General features: G+C 46.7%; 1 protein-coding gene across 1 annotated transcript in view; it reads left to right on the top strand.

Moving 5' to 3' along the window:
- C4H6orf118 (chromosome 4 C6orf118 homolog) overlaps positions 1 to 20,284 on the top strand; it is a 219,362-nt gene that overhangs the window by 70,934 nt on the left and 128,144 nt on the right. The window contains exon 4 of the mRNA XM_040350632.1: positions 15,897 to 15,956. Coding sequence (XP_040206566.1) covers positions 15,897 to 15,956 — 60 coding nt within the window. The remainder of the gene's footprint in view (positions 1 to 15,896; positions 15,957 to 20,284) is intronic.

The raw sequence follows: 20,284 nt of genomic DNA, 5'->3' as shown, positions 1-20,284 counted from the left end.
TCTGTCCTACCTTACGCATGTGCTATGGCCGGGTTGAAGTTTCTCACATGGAACGCACGTGGTCTACGTGATAAGCTGAAATGCACTGCTGCTCTGTCCTTTCTCAAGACACAACACACAGACATTTTGGTTCTGCTTGAGACCTACGTGAAAGGGTCTATGCAGAGGGCGCTGCAGCGTCCCTGGATTGGATGGGCGTTTCATGCCACCCATACATCCTACTCCAGAGGCGTCTCTGTAATTGTGGTCAAATCAGTGTCCTTCAAGATTCAGACAGTGGTAACAAGACCCCCAGGGCAGATACATTTTCTTACTTGTAAAGATAGCGGGCGAATTGTTGCTAATATTGGCCTGGTATGTTCCCCACCCTATAATTCCACTATCCTTAGTGAGGACTTTTTGTTCATGGCCAGGTATCCATCTATACCAGCTGTCTGGCTGGTAGACTTCAATATGGTCGCAAACCCATGTCTAGATCAAATATCCTTGGGGCAGCAGTCTCCCATGCCAGACTGTTACACAAGGTTTAATCGCCTAATGACTAGTTTTAATCTGGTGGATGCCTGGAGACACTTATACTCTACCCGCCAGGCTTACTCCAGCTTAGTTCGCACTTGTCAATGTCTCGTATAGACTATATATGGCTGTCCCGTGCCTTAATCCCTAGGTTGCGGGCTGCGGGATTTGGCCCCCGAATATTATCAGACCACTCCCCATTCTGGATTAAACTCTCCTTATGTACTACTCCACGGTCCTTGAATTGGAGATTGAATCCATTCTGGCTGACCATTCTCCCTGATTGCAACAGGTTGGCTTTAGAGTGGACAATTTTCTTCTAACTCCCTTAGTGATCCGGGAAACCTTCAAGAAACATGCCAGGCTATTACTCACTAAATCCATTTACAGGTTTAAACGCAACTCCAAAGCAGACTATGTACATGCTGAAACTCAGTTGATAATGTCGGATGACCGTTATGTCTCCTCACCGTCATCTGACTCTCTGGCACAATTGAAATTGCAGACTAGGATGGTGGAACAGATGTGTCAGGAACGGGCTAAACACAAATAGTTTTTTAGTAAACAAAAGGTTTTCGAACAAGGCGAGCGCCCAGGTAAATTACTGGCCTATCTGGTGCACCTGGACTCCAGACCCCCAGTGGTTATTACCTTACACTCAGCCATGGCAGGGGACATCATAGCCCCCGCGATTATTGCCAGGGAATTTGTGAATTTCTTCTGGGAAGTCTACATTTCCAAAGTGCATTATCCCCCTCAGGATCTCATAACCCTTCTTGAGATACTGGATCTCCGCAAACTATCTGCAGAACAGGTTGATTTGTTGGGGTCCCCGATCTCGGCAGTTGAAATTACTCTCGCCCTAACCCAATTTACAAAGGCCAAAATCCCAGGTTCAGATGGTATGCCAGTCAAATTATATGTCCATTTTTGATATTATTGCATATTGCATATTGATCTCATATGCGCTACGCCGACGTAACTGTGAGAGGTAAGTACAGTATTCACAAAGCACTTGCTCCCAACGTTGCGCTGGCGTAACGTAAATTTGAAGGCGTAAGCCGGCGTAAGTGTAAGTGGGTGTGCCCTTATACAAATGATGGCCTGAGCGTGGAGCAGTGGCTTACGCCCGGCGTATCCTCGATGGAGCATGCGCAGTGACGTGGACGTATGATCGCTTCCCTGTGCGCATGCTCACAACTACGCCGGGCCAACTTCCCGGGATACGCCGGCCCACCGGCTTATGCCGAACGCATAAATACGCCCAGACATGCGCCCGTCCGGCGCAAAATTACATCCTGCTTTTTCCCCCCCCATAGGAAGGTAATTTTGCTGTGCGATGGCGGCTGCTGGAACTGGAGGCAAGGAGAGGAGGAAATTATTTTTTCCAAGGAGGAGAAGGCTATCATCTTTGCAGGGATAGCCCAATATGACAAGTACCTCCATGGTGCCCTCAGTCACCAGACCAGCAAGGCACGGAAGAAGGAGATCCTGAGGGAGCTTAGCCTGCAGGTCAGTGCCGTGGGGAATACGACCAGGACCCCTGATGATATTCAAAAGAAAATCAATGACCTGAGACGTAAGGTCCTGGAGAAGCTGGCACTTATACGGAAGCATGCCAGGGACATGGGAGGAGGACCAGCCTATTCTATGCGGTTGACGGATGAGGAGGAGATGATCGCCCAATGCCTACAGCGTGAGCAGGTGAAGGTCATGGAGGGATTCGACTCCGGTGAGCAGTCCTTGAGGTCAGGTATGTGTGTTTTAGCTCCTATACGGTGTGTAGCATTTGAGGGGGTGGAAGGGAATATGTGACAAGTGTGTGGGTCCACCAACATGTGAATGCTTTGTGTCATCCACAGATGTGATGGAGGGAGCTGGGCTGTCGTCGGCTGCTGGGCGACCCACGCCATCCAGGGATGAGAGTGCCCACACCTCTCCTCTGGAGGAAGTAGTGGAGGAGCACGGGGCCATGGAGGACGTGTTCTACCTCGTGGAGGAAAATCCCATCATCCCTGCACCCTCCCAACCCTCCTTCCCCTTCAGGGAAAGACCCTCACCCTCCTCCCCCATCATGGGAAGATCCTCCCCCTCCTTCCCCATCATGGGAAGATCCTCACCCTACTCCCCCATCATGGGAAGATCCTCACCCTCCTCCACCATCAGGGAAAGCTCCTCAAGGGCCTCCCCATATACACGGCCCCAAGCCTCTCCTGCCCCCAGGAAGGCCACCCGAAAAACCAGGGGTGTTCCTGAAGCCATCCAGGAAACTCTTGCGAAGGATTAGGCCCGCCAGACCCACCATGTGGATGCTGTTGCCCGGGACATGCGGCATCTCGCAGAAAGCCTGGCCTCCTCGGCACAAATACCCCACTGTCTGCAAGATATAAGTGCCAACTGTGCAGCTGTTGTGACCTGTGTTGGGGAGCTGCAGGCCACGACATCACGACTCGTGACAGAGGTCAAGAGCCTCACAGTGGCTGTAAAGGCCAATACGGCTGCCATCGCGGTGGAGGGGAGGCACAGGAGGCGCCAGCATCAGCAGACCACCACCTGCCAGCTGTGGATGCACGCAGAGACCACAGCGGTGCTCACCCGCATAGCCCTGGCGTTGGAGGGCAGGAAGCCAGAACCTGCCAGGAGTGGCAGACTTGAGGATGAGTCTCCTGCTGATGCCCCACCCCACCTGAAGTTGCCCCAGGCAAGTGAGGAGCCAGAGACGTGGCACCAGGCGGAGCCCACAACAGGGCAATTGAGTGCCTTTTTTTGATTTTGTTGGCTCCGGTGAGGAGTTTTTTATTTTATTTATGCTCCGCATTTATTAATGCACACGGTCAGTAGTGCAGGCTACAGTGTGACTGGTGTGTGAATGTGGGGGTGACATACCTGCCAGTAAGGTGTGTCACCCTGGGTCATCGGGGAGAAGTTATCCCCATGACCGTGTAAATGTGGTATGAATGGACAGCGACACCATTGGAGCCTTGGTGCGGCGTTGCTGCTCCCAAGTCCTGCATGGTGGACTTGGGCTAATCCAATGTAATGTGGATGTGGTGTGTGTGAGCTAGGGACCACAGTGGTGTGCATGCGTGCATTCTCCTTGTGCCATGATGAATGTGTGTGTTTAACGTGCAAAGATGCCTACCACCAGTCATCTCCTGACTGCTCTTCCCTCAGCAGACGGGCTAGCCTCGGTTTGGGGGGGACTGTGTGGTTCGGGGGTCAGGTCATCACGTATGTCAATCTCCAGGCCCTTTCTCATGGTGTAGTTGTGCAGCACGCAACATGCACAGATGATCTGGCACACAGAGTTTGGAGAGTACAACAGGGCCCCCCCGGACGTGTCCAGGCATCGAGTCATGAGATGGGGCCCAAGTGCATATGCAGAGTCACCTGGAAGGGAAAAGACAGGAGGATGTTAGTCGTGCATGTGCCCCTTGTGATGTCTGCAACATGGGGTCGGACAGTCATGCCTGACTCACATGTTACTCACCAACCACCTGTACGTTGATGGAATGCCACTGCTTCCGATTGCGGAATATGTGCTCTGTGGCACAGGGGGGCCGTAGTGCCACATGTGTGCAATCAATGGCCCCCACGGTGCGTGGGAATCCTGCAATCATGTAAAAATCCTGCATTGCCTTCTGCCGCAGGTGCTCATGGGTGGGTTTGATGAAGTGGTGGGACATGCGTGTAAGGATTGCGGGGATAACCTGGTGCACGCATCTGCTCATGGTGGATTGTGACATCCCAGCCACGACTCCACTTGTACGCTAAAAAGATCCACTTGCAAGGAAATGCAGTGTTGCCAGTACCTTGACCAGTGGCTCCACTGCATGTGAGCGATGTGTCTTGCTGGTGATGTCATCATGCAGGGTTGTGGCTAATTCCAGGATGGCTTCAGGGCTGAATCTGAAAATGCGAAACACCTCCGAATCACCCATGCCAAAGACGTTCATGCGCGTGTGGTATATCCTCTCCCGTGCCCTCCTATGTGGCGATGGACCCATTGGTAGTGCTAGGACCACGGCTGCCATGTGTTGCCGTGCAAGTGTGGTTGCTCAGCTCGTCCGTAACGGTGCTGCTGCAGCTACTCTCCAGCTGACTTGTGCAAGTCTGGTGCAAAGTTACCCCTGCTTTATGAGGGGTAACTTTAGGCCGGGCGTACAACTTACATGCGTATGTTCCGGAATTCGGCGTATCTCCCATATTTGCATAGGAAATCAATGGGTGCGCCAGATGCGTTTGGTGTAAATATGTGCCTATGATACGCCGGCGGAGGAAAGTTACGTCAGTCGGGAGAAGCCTATTTTCAGGCGTATCTAGTTCTATGGGTACGGCGCTTAGATACGACGGCACACATTTAGACTTACGCATCATATCTCGAGATACGTCGGCGTAAGTCCTACCTGAATCTAGCACAGGCTGTTTTTCTTTATTGGCCTATGTCTCCTTGATTTGATGTGCAATGCTTTAATATCCTGTATACTTTTGCATAAAACTCAATACAAAGTTGAGTTCCACTTGGTGCAGTTTACAGGCAGGTGTAATTCCTGCTGAATTTCAACCAACAAAACATTGGCTGTGTATGACTGCCTGAAATGGCTTCAGACTATTCTGGCCTGCCTTAGAAGATCTTGCAACTCTGGGTACCTGTTTAACCACTTAAGGACCGGAAGGATGTGCCCCCTTAATGATCAGGCCATTTTTTGCGATACGGCACTGCATCACTTTAACTGACAATTGTGCGGTTGTGCGACTCTGTACCCAAACAAAATTTACATCCTTTTTTTCCCCTGCTTTTTTTGGTGGTATTTGATCACCTCTGCAGGGTTTTTTTTGCGCTATAAACAAAGAGCTACAATTTTGAAAAAAATTATATTTTTTTAAACTTTTTGCTATAATACATATCCCCAATATATATATATATATATATAATATATATATATATGAAGTCAGGTAAATCTGTGGGTGTTGTCACAGACGGGAGATACATTTCTGACTTGTTTAGACAATACACCAATTATTATCGGGGGTCGCCTGCAAAAGTAGCCAGAAAGGTTTAAGGGCGTTGAAAAAACTTCAGCTGTTCAGAATGAGGCAATTAAGGCCTCTATAAGTAATCCAAAGGATTACTACTGTTTGCTGCATCCTGAGGCTTTCTGAGTGAAGGAGTGCAGTGGGCTGAAATACTTCTGAAATGGTGAGGTGCTATTGATTTTTCTGTGTGATAAAAATCAAAAAGACTTTTGTTTTCTGCTGTATGATCAGCAGTGTCTACCCAGCAGTAGGCTGTGCTAGACTCTGTAGATCCTGTGTGGTAGGTAGACGCCCAAAGTGGCCAGGGTTTATTTTATGTTTGATTTTGTTTATGCTGTTTTGATGCTTGCACTTGTTTTCAGCAAGATGGAAGAATAAACCAAAATCGTTGTTTTCAACCGTCTTCGACTGCCTTTCTGTATAAGTTCCGTGTGTAGTGAACCCATCCAGAGGGTCACACACCCCCGCTACCGCGCTAACCCCTTACACATGGTGGAGTGCCCCGGGCAGTTAAAGTAAACCCAAAATGGAGGAGATACTGAAACAGCTGGCTTTAGCAAATGCAAATCAACAACAGGCAAATGCAAATCAACAACAGACAAATGCAGGTTTGCAGCGGAGCCTTGCAGCTCAACAACAGGCTCACACAGCTCAACAACAGGCTCTCCAAGAGAGCATTGCAGGCTTGGAACAGAGACACCAGCAGCAAATGGAGGCCATCGTGAAACAGCTTCAGAGACAGCAGACCGAGGCTGGGAGTCAGGCCAGTAACATACCGACTTTTCGCGTAAGACACTTATTGCCAAAGATGGCTGCAGATGAGGAACCTGAGATGTTTCTGACCACGTTTGAGAGAGCAGTGGAAAGAGAGAGTTGGCCTAAAGAACAGTGGGCTGAACTAGTGGCCCCCCTATTATCTGCCCAAAAGGCATATTTTGATTTGGAGCTGGCAGACGCGAAAAACTATGATCGGTTAAAAGAGGAAATATTGGCACGTTTTGGTATAACCCTGGATGTCCGTGCTCAGCGGGTCCACAATTGAAGTTATCAGCAGAGGAAGCCACCTCGGTCGCAGATGTATGACCTCATTCATTTGGCTAAGGCCCCGTACACACGACCAAACATGTATGCTGAAACTGGTCCGCGGGCCAGTTTCAGCATACATGTTTGGTCGTGTGTAGGCGCGAGCGGGCCGAATTCCAGCAAACATTTGCCCGCCGGGCCTTTTCCCAGTGGGCAAATATTCCTGGACGTGTTTTAAAACCGTCCGCTGGAATCCTGCCCGCTCGGACATGTACAGTCGTCAATACAGACCTACCGTACATGTCCGAGCGCCCGCCGTCCCTCGCATGCGTCGAATGACTTCGACGCATGCGTGGAAGCCTTTAAATGGCAGGCCCGCCCACGTCTCCGCGTCATCGCCGCGTCATCGTCGCGGCGACGACGCAGACACGCCCTGCGTATTGTTTACGCGCGGACTTCTGTACGATGGCTAGTACAACCATCGTACAGAAGCCCTCTGGCAGGCATGTACGGTGAAAACGGTCCGACGGACCGCTTTCACCGTACATGTTTGCTCGTGTGTACCGGGCCTAAGAAATGGCTGCAGCCAGAAACTCTGTCCGGACCAAAAATTTTGGAGCGAGTAGTCATGGACAAATTTCTTGGGTCTCTTCCTAACACCCTGCAGACAAACTTGTAGACCTGGTCGAAAGGTACCTAACCACAGAGAATTTTTCCTCTTCCACCGGAGACGCACAGACTTTTCACCCCAAGACCAGACCCTCCCCACCTATAGGTAAGACTGCATCAAAGGATGGGGGTGGAGAGAGGGACCAAGGAGCAGTAGGTTGATTTGTTACCATTGCCGGGAAGAGGGACATGTAGCAGCGGTTTGCCCAGCGGGTGATGAACTCATGCAGTGTGACTTTCTGACAGAGAGACGTCCCTTTTTGCAACCACATGCACTGCAGTAAAGGGAAATGAGAAACCTTTATATAGAATGTGCTTAGATGGTAAAAATGTTGTGGTATTGTTGGATTCAGGTAGCCTGGTCACCTTATTGAAAAGTGATCTAGTGGTGGGAAAAACCTTACATCCTAGTGTAAGGGGTTAGCTCGGTAGCGGGGTGTGTGACCCCTTGGATGGGTTCACTACACACTGAATTTATACAGACAGGCAGTCGAAGACGGTTGAAAACAAAGATTTTTGGTTTATTCTTCCATCTTGCTGGAAACAAGTGCAAGCATCCAAACAGCATAAACAAAATCAAACATAAAATAAACCCTGGCCCCTTGGGGCGTCTATCTTCACCACACAGGAACCTATCTATGGAGTCTGGCACAGCCTAGTGCTGGGCAGACACTGCTGGTCATACAGCAGAAAAACAATAGTCTTTTGATTTTTGTCACACAGAAAAATCAATCACCTTCTCACCTCCTCAGAAGACTTTCAGCTACTGCTCTCTTTCACTCAGAAAGCCTCAGGATGCAGCATATCAGTGGTAATCCTCTGGATTACTTATAAAGGCCTTAATTGCCTCATTCCGAACAGCTGAAGTTTTTTAACGCCCTTAGACCTTTTCTGGCTACATCTGTAGCCGACGCCTAATAACAATTGGTGTATTGTCTAAACAAGGCAGAAATGTATGTCCCGTCTGTGACAACACCCACAGATTTACCTGACTTCCTGTCACACTAGGAAAATGGCTGTAGATTGTGTACATGGGGACACTCGAGAATATTTTCCGGTGACTACGGTTTCCTTTGAAACCTCCCTCGGTAACTTGTGTCACCAGGTGGGTTTAGTTCCCAAACTGCCACATGACGCCATTGTGGGAAGGGATTTCCCAAAATTCTGGGAACTCTGGGACTGCCCAGATTCCCCAGTAGGTGGTTCTTCTAAGTCTGAACCATCTACTCCAGAAACCTGTGTGAGGATTCGCCTGAGTTTCCATTCTCAGTCTTAGCAAGGGAAACACCAGTCCCTAGGGAGGAGCCTGCTACCTCAGAAGAGGAACAGCGGCCGATAGGGTTTGATGACCTTGATGTGCACAGAGAAAATGTTATCACTGAGCAATTGAGGGACCCCACATTGCTAAGAGCCCGGGAGAATGTAGTGAAGATAGATGGGGAGTTAGTTAACCCTGACGAGAGAGTTGCCCTCCCTTATTTCATTATTGAAAGAGACCTGTTATATCGAGTGTCACAGAGGGTAGAGGACACCATTGAGCAACTGGTAGTGCCTAAACCGTACCGCAAGATGGTTTTGGAACTGGCCCATAGGCACATTCTTGGGGGACATTTGAGAGCAGAAAAAACCTGGGAGAGGATCACCCAGAGCTTTTATTGGCCTGGGATCACTAAGGAAGTGGAATTGTACTGCTCTTCCTGTCCAGTGTGTCAGATTACTGCATCCATGCCACATTTCTGCAGTCCGTTGGTACCCCTGCCCAATATCGAGGTCCCTTTTGAGAGGATCGCCATGGACTTGGTTGGCCCCTTACTGAAGTCCACTAGAGGGCACCAGCACATCTTGGTAATAATGGACTATGCCACCCGTTACCCAGAAGCGATTCCTCTCGAAACACCTCTGCTAAAACCATTGCCAAAGAGTTGTTTCAGGTTTTCAGCCGTGTGGGTCTTCCTAAGGAGGTCCTAACTGATCAGGGCACCCCGTTTATGTCTAGGGTGACCAAAGAACTTCGTAAACTCCTGAAAGTAACCCAATTACTTACATCAGTATATCACCCTCAAACAGACGGGTTAGTGGAAAGGTTTAATAAAACCTTAAAACAAATGTTGAGGAAGGTGGTGGATAAAGATGACAAGAATTGGGATTATCTGCTCCCTTATCTGATGTTTGCCATAAGAGAGGTTTCCCAATCGTCCACAGGGTTCTCTCCGTTTGAGCTACTGTATGGGAGGCACCCCCGGGGGCCTACTGGACATTGCCAGTGAAACATGGGAGAGTGAGAGTTCCCCTAATCGAAGTGTGATTGAACATGTAGCCCAAATGCAAGATAGAATTGCCCAAGTGATGCTGATTGTGAAAGAACATTTAGCCCAAGCCCAATTGGCTCAACAAAGGATTTACAATCATGGGGCCCAGGTCCGTTCCTTTGCACCTGGTGATAGGGTGTTGGTGCTGGTCCCCACGGTCGAAAGTAAATTCCTAGCCAAATGGCAGGGTCCCTATGAAGTGTTGGAGAAAATGGGGGTGGTGAATTATAAAATTAGCCAACCGGGAAGACGAAAACCTGAGCAGCTCTATCACGTGAACTTGCTGAAACCATGGAAGGATAGAGAGTCCTTGTCGCTAAGAATACCCGATTTTCTGCTCCATTTAACCTGGCTGTCCCTGAAGTTGGGATAGCGGAGACTCTACCCAAAACTCAGCAACAGGAGGTTAAAGAATGTGTGCTCCGTAATAAGGAGAAGTTTTCAGACCTGCCAGTTTGGGTCTCCGGAGTTGAACATGACATTATCACCACACCAGGGGATAAGGTCAAGTTGAAGCCTTATAGAATTCCAGAAGCCCGGCGAGAAGGAAATTCGCCAGGAAGTACAAAAAAATGCTTGAACTGGGGGTGATAGAAGAGTCAAATATTGGTCCAGTCCCATTGTCTTAGTGCCCAAACCAGATGGAAGTTGGCGGTTTTGTAATGACTTTCGCCGCCTGAATAAAATCACTAAGTTTGAAACCTATCCTATGCCCCGCATAGATGAACTAATTGATCGCCCGGTACATGACGACGCTAGACCTGACCAAGGGTTATTGGGAAATTCCTCTCTCGGAGTCGGCCAGGGAAAAAACAGCATTTGTAACTCCAGACGGATCTTTCCAATATCGGAGGATGCCTTTTGGGTTACAGAATGCTCCCGCCACATTTCAACGCACCATGGATAAGACCCTTTGGCCTCATCGAGCCTATGCTGCTGCATACCTCGATGACGTTGTCATCCACAGTGAGGATTGGGAATCAAACTTGCCAAAAGTTCAGGCTGTGTTGGATTCCATCTGGAAAGCCGGGTTTACAGCCAATCCAAACAAATGTACCCTTGGGCTAGAAGAGGCGAAGTATCTGGGGTATACCATTGGAAGAGGTCTAATCAAGCCCCAAATAAACAAAGTTGAGGCTATTCAGGATTGGCCACATCCCACCAACATAAAACAGGTTTGTGCATTTTTGGGGATCGCGGGCTATTATCGCCGCTTTATCCCCCATTTTGCCTCACAGGCTGCTCCCCTGACCAATTTGACCAAAGGGAAGGAGTCTGTAATGACCAAATGGACTCCCAAAGCAGAAACAGCTTTTCAGGCTTTAAAACAGGCCTTATGACAGGCCTTATGTAGTCAGCCAGTTTTAAATTCGCCTGATTTTTCATGGGACTTTGTGGTTCAGACAGATGCGTCAAATGTGGGATTAGGAGCTGCTGTCCCAGATTATCAAGGGGAAGGAACACCCTGTTTTGTACCTCAGCCGAAAGTTGAAGGCCCATGAGGAGAATTATGCCACCATTGAAAAAGAGTGTTTGGCGGTGAAATGGGCTTTGGATTCTCTCCGGTACTACCTCATGGGTAGACAGTTTTAACTGGTGACGGATGATGCCCCATTGAAGTGGATGGCACAAAACAAAGAGACCGATAGGAGAATAAATAGGTGGTTCCTGGCCCTCCAGGAATTTAGTTTTGTGGTAACGCATCGCACGGTGCTAAAATGGGGAATGCAGATGGGTTGTCCCGAGTGCATGCCTGCCTGGCAACCTGTGTCCCAACCCTAGGGTTGAAACAAGAGGGGGGTATATGACAGGAAGTCAGGTAAATCTGTGGGTGTTGTCACATACTGGAATCTAGGCACACACATACATACACACATATATATATATATATATATATATATATATATATATATATACAGACACACACGCCTATATACACACATAAACCTATATACTGTACATACGCATATACGCATACATATATAAACATACATATGTATGCAGTAAGGTCCGCACATGTACATATATATATATATATATATATATATATATATATATATATATATACTGTGACAGGAAGTGAGGTAAATCTGTGGGTGTTGTCACAGACGGGAGATACATTTCTCCCTTGTTTAGACAATACACCAATTATTATTGGGTGTCGGCTGCAGAAGTAGCCAGAAAGGTTTAAGGGCGTTGAAAAAACTTCAGCTGTTCAGAATGAGGCCATTAATGCCTCTATAAGTAATCCAGAGGATTACTACTGATTGCTGCATCCTAAGGCTTTCTGAGTGAAGGAGTGCAGTGGGCTGAAATATTTCTGAAGAGGTGAGGTGCTATTGATTTTTCTGTGTGATAAAAATCAAAAAGACTTTTGTTTTCTGCTGTATGGTCAGCAGTGTCTACCCAGCAGTAGGCTGTGCTAGACTCCGTAGATAGGTTCCTGTGTGGAAGGTAGACGCCCAAAGTGGCCAGGGTTTATTTTATGTTTGATTATGTTTATGTTGTTTTGATGCTTGCACTTGTTTCCAGCAAGATGGAAGAATAAACCAAAATCTTTGTTTTCAACCGTCTTCGAGTGCCTTTCTGTATAAGTTCCGTGTGTAGTGAACCCATCCAGAGTGTCACATACCCCCGCTACCGAGCTAACCCCTTACAATATATATATAAAAACTAATTTATTCATCAGTTTAGGCCGATATATATTCTTCTGCATATTTTTGGTTAAAAAAAAATTACCAATTATAGGTTGGGGTGGTTGCCATTCGTTTGTACTTTTGGCTTTAAGCTCTACTCTGCTATATATTTTTAATAATCTTTTTGTAACTAGTGTTGTTTTTATTAGAATGCATATGAATTATATGTAAATTACTTTGGTGCGACTTCAACATGACTTGCATTGACTTCTGGTAAAGACGTCCTATGCAAGCCCTGATGAAGTCGCACAGGGATTCAAAATCGCGTGACTTTTGAAGCCATGGCAGTATGAACAAGGGCTTAAGAATTAAGGGCCAAATCCTCAGCCAGGCGGCGTAACTTAACTTTCAGCAGTTAAGTTACACTGACTTAAAGTTTCTACCTAAGTGCCTGATCCACAAAGCACTTACCTATAAATTTCAGGCCGTGTAACTTAAGTGCCGCCGTCGCAAGGCGGTCCTCCTCTCCGGGGGGCGTTTAAAATTTAAATGAGGCGCGCTCCTGCGCCGGCCGTACTGCGCATGCGTGTGACGTAATTTTCCCGACGTGCAGCGCGCGAACGTAATTGACGCCGGGCGGCTTTGTGGATTGCGACGGGACACTAAAGTTGCGACGGGTGAAACAAATCTACGCGCCGGGTAAACAAATAATTATAAAAAAAATGACAGCGTCGCTCAGCATGAATTCCTGAGAGGGAGAACTCCATGCCAATTTTCAAAGAAAAAACCGGCATGGGTTCCCCCCCCCCAGGAGCATACCAGGCCCTTAGGTCTGTTATGGGTTGTAAGGAGACCCCCCCTCCGCCGAAAATTCGACGTAGGGGGTCCCCCTACAATCCATACCAGACCCGTATCCAAAGCACGCTACCCGGCCGGTCAGGAAGGGAGTGGGGATGAGCGAGCGCCCCCCCTCCTGAGCCATGCCAGGCCGCATGCCCTCAACATGGGGGGGTTGGGTGCTCTGGGGCAGGGGGGCGCACTGCGGGCCCCCCCACCCCAGAGCACCCTGTCCCCATGTTGATGAGGACAGGACCTCTTCCCGACAACCCTTGCCGTTGGTTGTCGGGGTCTGCGTGCGGATGCTTATCGGAATCTGGGAGTCCCCTCAAATAAGGGGGCCCCCAGATACCGGCCCCCCACCCTAAGTGAATGGATATGGGGTACATCGTACCCCTACCCATTCACCTGTAGGCAAAAAGTAAAAGTTAGTAAACACACAACACAAGGGTTTTTAAAATAATTTATTATTCTGCTCCGGAAGGCCCCCCCTGTCTTCTTTATTAGCTCTATTACCAGGGGGGGCTTCTTCTTCCACTCTCCGGGGGTCTTCTTCCACTCTCCGGGGGTCTTCTTCCACTCTCCGGGGGGGGTTTCTTCTTCCGCTCTCCGGGGGGGGGCTTCTCCGCTCTCCGGGGGTCTTCTTCTCTCTTCGCCGCTCTCCGCTGTTGACTCGGCGAACTCCGGTTCTTCTCCAGCTGTCCGGTGCCTTCTTCTTCAGCGCTGGCTGCCTGCTATCTTTGTGTGTTAGCTCAATTACTAACAGGCAGCCGGCGCGGTCTTCTGTGACGTCAGGTTCTTCTTCTCCCCTCTTCCGATGTTGCCTCGTCGCCTCTTGTCACTGTAATGATGGAAGCGCGCCTTGCATCCCATTTATATAGGCATCACCGTCCCATCATGCTCCGGTAGGTACCCACGTGGTGGGTGCACGTGGGTAGGCACCCACCACGTGGGTACCTGCCGGAGCATGATGGGACGGTGATGCCTATATAAATGGGATGCAAGGCGCGCTTCCATCATTACAGTGACAAGAGGCGACGAGGCAACATCGGAAGAGGGGAGAAGAAGAACCTGACGTCACAGAAGACCGCGCCGGCTGCCTGTTAGTAATTGAGCTAACACACAAAGATAGCAGGCAGCCAGCGCTGAAGAAGAAGGCACCGGACAGCTGGAGAAGAACCGAGGTTCGCCGAGTCAACAGCGGAGAGCGGCGAAGAGAGAAGAAGACCCCCGGAGAGCGGAGAAGCCCCCCCCGGAGAGCGGAAGAAGAAACCCCCCCCGGAGAGTGGAAGAAGACCCCCGGAGAGTGGAAGAAGAAGCCCCCCCTGGTAATAGAGCTAATAAAGAAGACAGGGGGGGCCTTCCGGAGCAGAATAATAAATTATTTTAAAAACCCTTGTGTTGTGTGTTTACTAACTTTTACTTTTTGCCTACAGGTGAATGGGTAGGGGTACGATGTACCCCATATCCATTCACTTAGGGTGGGGGGCCGGTATCTGGGGGCCCCCTTATTTGAGGGGACTCCCAGATTCCGATAAGCCCCCTCCCGCAGACCCCGACAACCAACGGCAAGGGTTGTCGGGAAGAGGTCCTGTCCTCATCAACATGGGGACAGGGTGCTCTGGGTGGGGGGGCCCGCAGTGCGCCCCCCTGCCCCAGAGCACCCAACCCCCCCCATGTTGAGGGCATGCGGCCTGGCACGGCTCAGGAGGGGGGGGGCGCTCGCTCGTCCCCACTCCCTTTCCTGACCGGCCGGGTAGCGTGCTTTGGATACGGGTCTGGTATGGATTGTAGGGGGACCCCCTACGTCGATTTTTCGGCGGAGGGGGGGTCTCCTTACAACCCATAACAGACCTAAGGGCCTGGTATGCTCCTGGGGGGGAACCCATGCCGGTTTTGATTTTACAAATTGCCGTGGAGTTCTCCCTCGGGAATGCATACCAAATGCCGTCGCTTGAATGTGCTTTTACATGGTGTTACTAACTTTACACTTTGTAAAAGCAGCCCTAGTTTTACACTTGACAAACTAAAACTTACGGCGAAAAAACGAAGCACAAAAGCTTTGTGGATCGCCCTAAGTGCTAATTTGCATACCAGAAGAGGCATTTCGACTCGAAATGCCCCCAGTGGCGGATGCGGTACTGCATCCTAAGATCCGGCAGTGTAAGTCCCTTACAGATGTCGGATCTTCTGCCTAACTTTGGAAAACTGCTTCTGAGGATCAGTTCCAAAGTTATAACCAGAGATACGACGGCTTACGCCGGAGTATCTCTTTTGTGGATTTGTCCCTAATTGGTTAGACTACCCCAACTATACTAATTGACTGTGTTTCCCTCTGGCTTATTTTAAAAGAATGTATAGTGGTTTAGAATGTATGCCTTCTATGTACAATAGTTAGGAATATGAAAATAACTATTTAAATTAGCTTTTTATTTATTTTTAAATATGAAATAATGCATATTTTATTCTCTTGTGAGCCAACAGGTGAAGCTTTATTTTGTTTTCTTAGCATTTTTAGTTATTTATTTTTGCTGTAAAAAGCTGATTGTTTAAAAAGCTCAGAAGCTTTAGCTGAAATTCACACAAAGGAATGAGCAAAAACAGTGATTTATCATTATATCTAAACCACTAGTTTTAACGTGAACTGTTATACAGGAAAATGTGGTTGGTTGCAGGCTGGTTGGTAAGTGAGCTGGAATTTTTGTTGTTGTTTTTTTGATATGCGTCGCCCTTTCCTTTTCCTCTGCAAAGGCCACAGTAGGTTGGGGTGGTTGCCATTTGTTTGTACTTTTGGCTTCAAGCTCTACTTCTCAGCTATACATTTTTAATAATATTTTTGAAACTAATGTTGTTGTTGTTTTTTTTATAGAATGCATATGAATTATATGTAAATTATCTCCTGGATTCTCAGTCACCACTGCAGCATGAGGTAATTGCTTATACAATATTAATTTTTTGCTTGTTTATTGAAATATGCAACAAAAATTGGATAAAGTCACGCTGTCACGACTAATGCGACTTGAGAGTTCAAAGTCACATTACAAGTTGCGCCCCATTAATAACAATGGAAGCATTCTAATCAATGCGACTCAAGTCGCTTTGACTTAGAAAAAGGTTCCTCCACTACTTTGGTGCAAATTCAACATGACTTGCATTGACTTCTGTTAACCACTTAAGACCCGGACCAAAATGCAGGTAAAGGACCAGGCCCCTTTTTGCGATTCGGCACTGCGTCGCTTTAACTGACAACTGCGTGGCTCCCAAACAGAATTGGCGTCCTTTTTTTCCCCACAAATAGAGCTTTCTTTTGGTGGTATTTGATCATCTCTGCGGTTTTTATTTTTTTGCGCTATAAACAAAAAAAGGAGCGACAATTTTTAAAAAAATGCAATATTTTTTACTTTTTGCTATAATAAATATCCCCCAAAAATATATATAAAACATTTTTTTTCCCTCAGTTTAGGCGTATTCTTCTACATATTTTTGGTAAGTATACGGTATATATACCACAGGGATACATAAAAATTATTTGAATAACTTAGATATCCACCAAGTCAATCCAATGCATTTCAACTTATATAAAGACTTCATCAGGGAATAAGGAAGTGGAAGCAATCCTACATACATCAAAAAAGCAAAAGAAAATGCATAATGAAATTTATATAAAATTTTACCAGATTGTACATGATTTTATTATTTTCATATGACATTCAAAGCAAGTATAATACACATACAAAGATATGAACGTGACTGGATGTCCAAACCGACAGGTAATGGCTCAGTGGTACAGACCACACAGGTTTCAGCCCAACTCAGACCTCAAGGCTCACAGAAGATCAATGGCTATCAAGAAGAAGGCAACAGAGTCGGCTTGCTTGCATTCACTGAATTGATTCAAAGCATAGGGACACTATTTAGCTAATCCATAACATGTTTTGCAAATTATTATAATTTATAGATTTTATAGAAATTTGTTATTAATTATAAGAGTCAGGATTGATGTAGTATTGTATACATTTAAAACAAACATCCAATAAAGTGTATCAAGTCTAACAATGCACAAATGAAACATACCTAATGAAAAAATAAGAGGCCACAAAATATTAGAGCTGGATGGTAAATAACTGCAGCAAAAGGAGCACAATCTCCTATAAAGCCCTATGGTCAAACAAGGAAAAGACAAGCTGTAGAAGGACATTCAAAGTTTAGATTTGTTGAAAGAAAAAAGGGCTTTTTCATACTCGCATCCAGCATTGGTTGACAGCATGGACTTCACTGGCTGAATGTGGAAAGAGAGGGAGCATATATATATATATATATATATATATATATATATATATATATATATATATATATAGAAGAAAGGTGCAAAAAAATATATAAAAATATATATATGTGGCCTGCAATGCACTTTCCGGCGCCAAGGAACAATGTATCAACTGCTGGTGAGTAATGTCTAATAGGAATATGTATTACAGAAAAAAAAAAAAATAGAAAAAAAAACTAAGATAATCCCACAAGGTATAATGGGTCTATTTATAACAGCAGCTGTTAAAATAAATGGAGAACCATTTAAAACATGAAACAATGTATCAAAACCATAGAACAGAAGAGTCCAATTGATAAACAGCGCTAAATAAATTGGATAAAGTCCAAATCCTCATAAAGGTCCAAAGAGAGAAGTAAGAGTTCTAGGGTGATAAGTGATCCTAGGACAGATAATGTAGTGCACCCTACACCAATTCCTAGTCTTCACCTCGAACGTGGGTCACTCTCCCCCTCCGGGGTTCAAACTCACCAGAAAATATATCAGATAAAGCCTTGAACAGGGCCACGCCCTCTGTCGAAGTCGGAAGTGACGAAACGCGTCAGCGCGTGGCTACAACGGCGTAACCAGGAAGGGAATTGCGTTCCACCGCTGACCAGACAGGTCCTATCTGCTTAGTGCTGTTCAGCACGCACGCAGCCCCTATGTCCGGAGGATAGCGGTGAACCCTTTTTGATTCCTTACATGTTTATGACAAGTGTTTTTATTGTACGTGCATTTGAAGCGGGATTGTACTTTTTAGGGGGGCATTTAATTAAACAGGATTACACTATTTCAGTACCTTTTGTTTTTTATGTGCCCTAATTGAAATTAACCCCTGCTGTCCTGGGAGAGATGATGAAAGTTTGAGTAAGAGGAATTGCTGTTCAAGGCTTTATCTGATATATTTTCTGGTGAGTTTGAACCCCGGAGGGGGAGAGTGACCCACGTTCGAGGTGAAGACTAGGAATTGGTGTAGGGTGCACTACATTATCTGTCCTAGGATCACTTATGACCCTAGAACTCTTACTTCTCTCTTTGGACCTTTATGAGGATTTGGACTTTATCCAATTTATTTAGCGCTGTTTATCAATTGGACTCAACTGCAATCAGTCATTGAACGCCGCTCAGTGCTACGATCTCCTCAGAAGGACGGATTCGACCGTCGACTGTCGATCGCGTCACTTGGCTTCTCCCCCACGCGTATCGTCAATAGCCACTTGACTTATTCATCTATGATTTCATCCTTCAACACGATCTAGACTGCCTCTTCATCACAGAAAGCTGGCTCACAGCCGACTGCAACACCATTCTAACAGAATTGGTGCCAGCAAATTATCGCATTCAAATGCAGAACAGAGTGGGGCAAAGAGGGGGGGGCCTGGCGGTGATCCTCAAGACTCACCTCTCAATCACCAAACCAGTCCTTCAAAACTCGCTTCCATTCATGGAAACCCTCACTCTGCAGCTGCAAACAAATCCCCAAGATACGGTCCATATGCTACTTTGCTATAGACCACCAGGCCCAAAAACGCACCTTCTCACGTCATTGACAGAATTCATCTCCACATATACCCTAAACATCAAACACCTTTTGGTGCTTGGGGATTTCAACCTCTGGGCCAACTCCTCGCTGGACCCCGTAGCCAACGCCTGCATCGACCATCTGGAAGGATTAGGTCTGCAGCAACTAATACAAGGCTCCACTCATGCCTCAGGCCATACGCTCGATCTCATTTTCAAACAAGATTTGGAAATTTAAATCCTGGGAAATGAGCCGCAACCATGGACCGATCACTATGCCATCAAATTCACAATCACCAAAAATGCCAGCCCAAAAAAAACGACAAAACCGGTGACAACTCACTGGACTAGATCTCAGAAGAAGCTCCACTCGGAACTCTTCAAAACAACACTAGGGAACAAAATAAAAACAACCCAACAAAAACTAACAGCCACAGAAACACTTGACGCCATCAACAAGGCGCTACTACAGTCAGCTGACTTAGTAGCACCAAAACTCAAAACTTGCATCCGGAAAAACAACTCCAGCTGGTTTAATGACCAGCTGACGTTGCTAAAGCAAGAGCGTAGAAGAGCATAAGCTGCGTGGAAAAGGTTCTCTTCAGATAAAAACCACACCATTTACAAGATAATAACAAAGAAATATCACAAAGAAATCTTCACGGCCAAAAAAAATCATTTCTCCAACATCATCGCAAATGCCCTTAACCGCCCCCCGAGAACTCTTCAAGCTGGTCACTCAGACTATGAATCCTGCTTGTTTAGAGGCCCCCAATTCTGATTCACAAGAATTTTGCAACGAATTATCGGATTATTTCATTAATAAAATTGAAAAAATCCGTGAAAGTATTCAGCAAAATGGAACCGTCACCAACTCCCCCCCAAATCACAAACCTAATACCCACATAAATCCGCCGCAATCACCAAAATTCACTCTAAAACCCATTTCCATCAATGCCACTAAAAACATCATCGGGACTCTGCGTAATAGCACAGCACCCAATGATATCATCCCCACAAAACTGCTGAAAGAAAGTGCCGATATACTGGCACCATCTATCACGCAGCTCATTAACCAATCATTCAAGGAGGGCATGGTGCCCACCTTGCTAAAACAAGGTACAATAAAACCAATTCTAAAAAAAACTACCCTCGACCCCAAAGACCCAAACAACCAGAGGCCCATAACAGCTCTAAATGTCTTCTCCAAGGTAATGGAGAAAGTAGTTGTACAACAGCTGCAACTGCATTTAGACGAAAAAAAAGGGGGATAATTGCGCTAAACCAAATAATATAAATATATCAAACAAATCAATTTAGGCTTCTGCCTAAGTGCATGTGCTATATATATATATATAATAACACTCTAATGTACAAACAATATTGTTTGTACATTAGAGTGTTATTATATATATATATATAGCACA

Source organism: Rana temporaria, chromosome 4 (assembly GCF_905171775.1).
Source record: "Rana temporaria chromosome 4, aRanTem1.1, whole genome shotgun sequence".
Taxonomy (NCBI): Eukaryota; Metazoa; Chordata; class Amphibia; order Anura; family Ranidae; genus Rana; species Rana temporaria.
The sequence above is the reverse complement of the archived record's forward strand: the minus strand, read 5'-3'. Positions and strand labels throughout refer to the sequence as shown.